General features: G+C 59.5%; 1 protein-coding gene across 1 annotated transcript in view; it reads left to right on the forward strand.

Annotated features, from left to right (window-relative positions):
- Positions 1-2,153, forward strand: part of gripap1 (GRIP1 associated protein 1) — a gene marked incomplete at its 3' end in the record, with an annotated part of 9,915 nt that overhangs the window by 7,514 nt on the left and 248 nt on the right. Inside the window, exons 3-4 of the mRNA XM_043685328.1 lie at positions 784-845; positions 1,454-1,480. Of these exons, the coding sequence (XP_043541263.1) occupies positions 784-845; positions 1,454-1,480 (89 nt within the window). The remainder of the gene's footprint in view (positions 1-783; positions 846-1,453; positions 1,481-2,153) is intronic.

Here is a 2,153-nt window from a genome sequence, read left to right on the forward strand (position 1 = left end):
TGGGGGGCGCTTACGCTGTAGCTAAACCCCCTGTCCCTGGGAGTGGGGGACGGTGTAGAGGGAGCTTTACTCTGTATCTAACCCCCTGTCCCTGGGAGTGGGGGAACGGTGTAGGGGGAGCTTTACTCTGTATCTAACCCCCTGTCCCTGGGAGTGGGGGGACAGTGTAGAGGGAGCTCTACTCTGTATCTAACCCCCTGTCCCTGGGAGTGGGGGACGGAGTAGGGGGAGCTTTACTCTGTATCTAACCATGTGTCCCTGGGAGTGGGGGGATAGTGTAGAGGAAGCTTTACTCTGTATCTAACCCCCTGTCCCTGGGAGTGTGGGAGGGTGTAGAGGAAGCTTTACTCTGTATCTAACCCCCTGTCCCCAGGAGTGGGGGACAGTGTAGAGGAAGCTTTACTCTGTATCTAACCCCCTGTCCCTGGGAGTGGGGGACGGTGTAGAGGAAGCTTTACTCTGTATCTCGCCCCCCGGTCCCTGGGAGTGGGGGACGGTGTAGAGGGAGCTTTACTCTGTATCTAACCCCCTGTCCCTGGGAGTGGGGGACGGTGTAGAGGGAGCTTTACTCTGTATCTCGCCCCCCTGTCCCTGGGAGTGTTTGATGGGGGACGGTGTAGAGGGAGCTTTACTCTGTATCTAACCTCCCCTTGGATGCGGGGGGAGGGAGTGTCGGGACGGGGGAGGGGGGGTGTCGGGACGGGGGAGGCGGGGTGTCGGGACGGGGGAGGGGGGGTGTCAGTCGCCCAGCGGTAACCCCCTCTCTGTCTCCCCCTGTTGTAGAGCTGAGCTCACTGCGGCAGAAGTCCAGCACCGTGGAACGGGATCTGGCGAAGGCACAGAAGGTGGGTGCAGCCACAGCCCGGCCCGGTGTTACCCACAAGGACCTGGCATGGCACCGTCGCATCGGGAGCACACGGTGACAGTTTGGATGGCAGAGGCAGGGGGCAGGGTAACGGCAACAATACCCGAAGGAAATCCCTTCTCCTCGTGGATCGCTGTTTCCATGTGGGAGCTGTTTGATCCATCTGCCCCAGTCCTGGGAGTGTTTGATGGGGGACAGTGTAGAGGGAGCTTTACTCTGTATCTAACCCCATACTGTCCCTGTCCCTGGGGGTGTTTGGTTGGGGAACAGTGTAGAGGGAGCTTTACTCTGTATCTAACCCCATACTGTCCCTGTCCCTGGGAGTGTTTGATGGGGGGACAGTGTAGAGGGAGCTTTACTCTGTATCTAACCCTGTGCTGTCTCTATCCCTGGGAGTGTTTGATGGGGGGACAGTGTAGAGGGAGCTTTACTCTGTATCTAACCCCGTGCTGTCCCTGTCCCTGGGAGTGTTTGATGGTTTTATGGCGATACAGCAGAGGGGCCGAATGGCCAGCTCCTGTACTGGCTGCCCTGTGCCATGTGCTTTAACGTTGTTTAATTTCTCTCTCTCCCTCTCTCCCCCCTCAGGCTATCACTAAAAGCAAGAAAGCCCAGGTGAGGTCTCTGTATGTCTGCTCCTGATGTCCAAACCTTCCCATCATCCACCGGGGCTGCTCTCGAGCCTCTGCCCTGAGCTCCCCTGTGACCGTACATCGTCAAGTGTCGGTCGCTCCCGTGTATATGTTGACCTCTTTCCATGCCCTCACCCCCAGTTGCCTGAGGTGCGGCGCACTGTGGGAGGGGGGCCTCGAAACGCCCGGGACGCGTGGGCTTGGTGGGTACCAGCCCCTGCCCCCTTCCTGTGCTGCGGGTGGTCTGTCTGGCACCGTCTCGCCTGCACTGGCTCTCAGAGCGGCCGCGCCCAGTTTGGTATCCATCGGCGTGCAAGCGCTCACGTGGGAGCGTGCCCCCCCCCCCCACTATCCCTGGAGCGGTCGCCAATGTCCGCGAAGAGGGGAAGAGATAAAAATATTTTTATCCGCTGACGTTTTGAGAGCATCGCTAGCCAGGCCCAGGATTGATTACCCCAGAGGGCAGTTGCGTCACTGTGGGTAAGGGCGGGCAGGTTCCTTCCTTGAGGGGCGTCACGGGTCCAGGCGGGTCATTCCGACTTCCCCCGGTCGTCACCGTAATCCGAAATGCTGGCAAACCCAGGACCTCGGAACATCAGCAGGGTGTTTGCGATGGTACTGGGGGGGGGGGGTCTGCTGAACTCCTATCGCCTCGC

This window comes from Chiloscyllium plagiosum, unplaced genomic scaffold (assembly GCF_004010195.1).
Source record: "Chiloscyllium plagiosum isolate BGI_BamShark_2017 unplaced genomic scaffold, ASM401019v2 scaf_6940, whole genome shotgun sequence".
Classification (NCBI taxonomy): domain Eukaryota; kingdom Metazoa; phylum Chordata; class Chondrichthyes; order Orectolobiformes; family Hemiscylliidae; genus Chiloscyllium; species Chiloscyllium plagiosum.